At 44.9% G+C, this 2,989-nt stretch overlaps 1 protein-coding gene across 1 annotated transcript in view; it reads left to right on the top strand.

Annotated features, from left to right (window-relative positions):
- LOC118389436 (dual specificity calcium/calmodulin-dependent 3',5'-cyclic nucleotide phosphodiesterase 1B-like) overlaps positions 1-2,989 on the top strand; it is a 66,938-nt gene extending 63,949 nt beyond the window's left edge. Inside the window, exons 12-14 of the mRNA XM_052526391.1 lie at positions 540-657; positions 881-1,017; positions 2,665-2,989. Of these exons, the coding sequence (XP_052382351.1) occupies positions 540-657; positions 881-1,017; positions 2,665-2,723 (314 nt within the window). The 3' untranslated portion in view covers positions 2,724-2,989. The remainder of the gene's footprint in view (positions 1-539; positions 658-880; positions 1,018-2,664) is intronic.

Raw genomic sequence — 2,989 nt, 5'->3', positions numbered from 1 at the left:
ACTGAATACTGATTAATTCACTACTGAATACGGATGCATTCACTACTGAATAAAGATCCATTCACTACTGAATACTGATCCATTCATTACTGAATACTGATCCATTCATTACTGAATACTGATCCATTCATTACTGAATACTGATCCATTCATTACTGAATACTGATCAATTCATTACTGAATACTGATCAATTCAATACTGAATACTGATCCATTCATTACTGAATACTGATCCATTCATTACTGAATACTGATCCATTCATTACTGAATACTGATCAATTCATTACTGAATACTGATCCATTCATTACTGAATACTGATCCATTCATTACTGAATACTGATCCATTCATTGCTGAATACTGATCAATTCACTACTGAATAACGATCCATTCACTACTGAATAACGATCCATTCATTACTGAATAACGATCCATTCATTACTGAATACTGGTCCATTCATTGCTGAGGTGTGTATATATATTTATGTGTTTGATATAATGTACTAAACTGTCCTCATAAAACTCCATGTCTCTTGTAGGTTTCATAGACTTCATAGTAGACCCTACGTTCTCCCTACTGACTGACATGGCTGAGAAGATAGTAATTCCCCTGGTGGAAGACAACCCAGGCCCACCAGACCCCTGCAATCGGCATAGGTGACCACATATCCCATGTATTGGTTTTCTTTATGATATTTACTCGTGCTTGATTAAGTTTGCCTGGTGCAATGGAAGCAACAGAATAGTCCCAAAGAGACCATTCTGCACAATTCAGGTCGGCTCAATCAAACAGTGAAAAATTATTCGGAGAAGATAAAAAAAACAAAAAAGAAACATCGGGACCCAGGTCTGCTGACGTCCAGCTGTTGTCTCCCTCCAGTAATCTGTGGAAGGAGAGTTCCAGAGGACTACAGTGGAGCCTGGCTCACTTCACCTCAGAACTGGTCACCTTCAGATCCACCTGGACACGACACACAGAAGACAACAAGTTCAAATGGAAGGAGAGCGGCTCTAATGGTAATGTGACAGACTTCTACTAACACCTTGTTATACCTCAGGGGTGGGCATCCTTACCTTGTTATACCTCAGGGGTGGGCAACCTTACCTTGTTATACCTCAGGGGTGGGCAACCTTACCTTGTTATACCTCAGGGGTGGACAACCTAACCTTGTTATACCTCAGGGGTGGGCATCCTTGTTATACCTCAGGGGTGGGCATCCTTGTTATACCTCAGGGGTGGGCATCCTTACCTTGTTATACCTCAGGGGTGGGCATCCTTGTTATACCTCAGGGGTGGACAACCTTACCTTGTTATACCTCAGGGGTGGGCAACCTTACCTTGTTATACCTCAGGGGTGGGCATCCTTACCTTGTTATACCTCAGGGGTGGACAACCTTACCTTGTTATACCTCAGGGGTGGACAACCTTACCTTGTTATACCTCAGGGGTGGGCAACCTTACCTTGTTATACCTCAGGGGTGGGCATCCTTACCTTGTTATACCTCAGGGGTGGGCATCCTTACCTTGTTATACCTCAGGGGTGGGCATCCTGACCTTGTTATACCTCAGGGGTGGACAACCTTACCTTGTTATACCTCAGGGGTGGACAACCTTACCTTGTTATACCTCAGGGGTGGGCAACCTTACCTTGTTATACCTCAGGGGTGGGCATCCTTACCTTGTTATACCTCAGGGGTGGGCATCCTTACCTTGTTATACCTCAGGGGTGGGCATCCTTACCTTGTTATACCTCAGGGGTGGACAACCTTACCTTGTTATACCTCAGGGGTGGACAACCTTACCTTGTTATACCTCAGGGGTGGGCATCCTTACCTTGTTATACCTCAGGGGTGGGCATCCTTACCTTGTTATACCTCAGGGGTGGACAACCTTACCTTGTTATACCTCAGGGGTGGGCATCCTTACCTTGTTATACCTCAGGGGTGGACAACCTTACCTTGTTATACCTCAGGGGTGGGCATCCTTACCTTGTTATACCTCAGGGGTAGGCATCCTTGTTATACCTCAGGGGTGGGCAACCTTACCTTGTTATACCTCAGGGGTGGGCATCCTTACCTTGTTATACCTCAGGGGTGGGCATCCTTACCTTGTTATATATACCTCAGGGGTGGGCAACCTTACCTTGTTATACCTCAGGGGTGGGCAACCTTACCTTGTTATACCTCAGGGGTGGGCATCCTTACCTTGTTATACCTCAGGGGTGGACAACCTTACCTTGTTATACCTCAGGGGTGGGCATCCTTGTTATACCTCAGGGGTGGGCAACCTTACCTTGTTATACCTCAGGGGTGGGCATCCTTACCTTGTTATACCTCAGGGGTGGGCATCCTTACCTTGTTATACCTCAGGGGTGGGCATTACATATGTAACCTATATAAATATTCCATGTGTAAGTCCGAAATAGCACCCCATCACCTATGTAGTGCAATATCTTTGATCAGGGCCTTATGTGCCCTGGTCAAAAGTAGTGCACTACATATGGAAATGGGGTCCAATTTGGGATGCAGGCAGTATTTCTCTTTCACCTCCATAAAGCCCAGAGGAGAGGTAGTTGAGAAATTTAAAAGATGTAGGCATGGTTCTTCTTCCAGTCCTCTGTAGCTCAATCGTATTTTTATATTCCATTGCTTTCCCCTTCTCAGGAATCTTGGATCAGAACCTGACGAAGGAGCCGCCGACTGGGGGAGAGGAACTGTTCTAACGTTGTAATGATGCTCAACAGCAGAGAGGCCCTCTCGTATCGTACGATGCCAATGGAAACCATATGGAAACCATAGTCATTTAAAGAGGGTTGAAATAAACATGCTGGTCATGTTACTTGCTAATTACCAAATATGTTTTCACCCAAACACATTGTTTAACCAGTTAGGAAAAACATTGATGAAGAAACTGAACAAAGAACATATGTGTAGCATGGGTAACAGGGGTAACATGGGTAGCAGGGGTACCATGGGTATCAGGGGTAAC

This window comes from Oncorhynchus keta, chromosome 10, assembly GCF_023373465.1.
Source record: "Oncorhynchus keta strain PuntledgeMale-10-30-2019 chromosome 10, Oket_V2, whole genome shotgun sequence".
Lineage (NCBI taxonomy): Eukaryota > Metazoa > Chordata > Actinopteri > Salmoniformes > Salmonidae > Oncorhynchus > Oncorhynchus keta.
The sequence above is the reverse complement of the archived record's forward strand: the minus strand, read 5'-3'. Positions and strand labels throughout refer to the sequence as shown.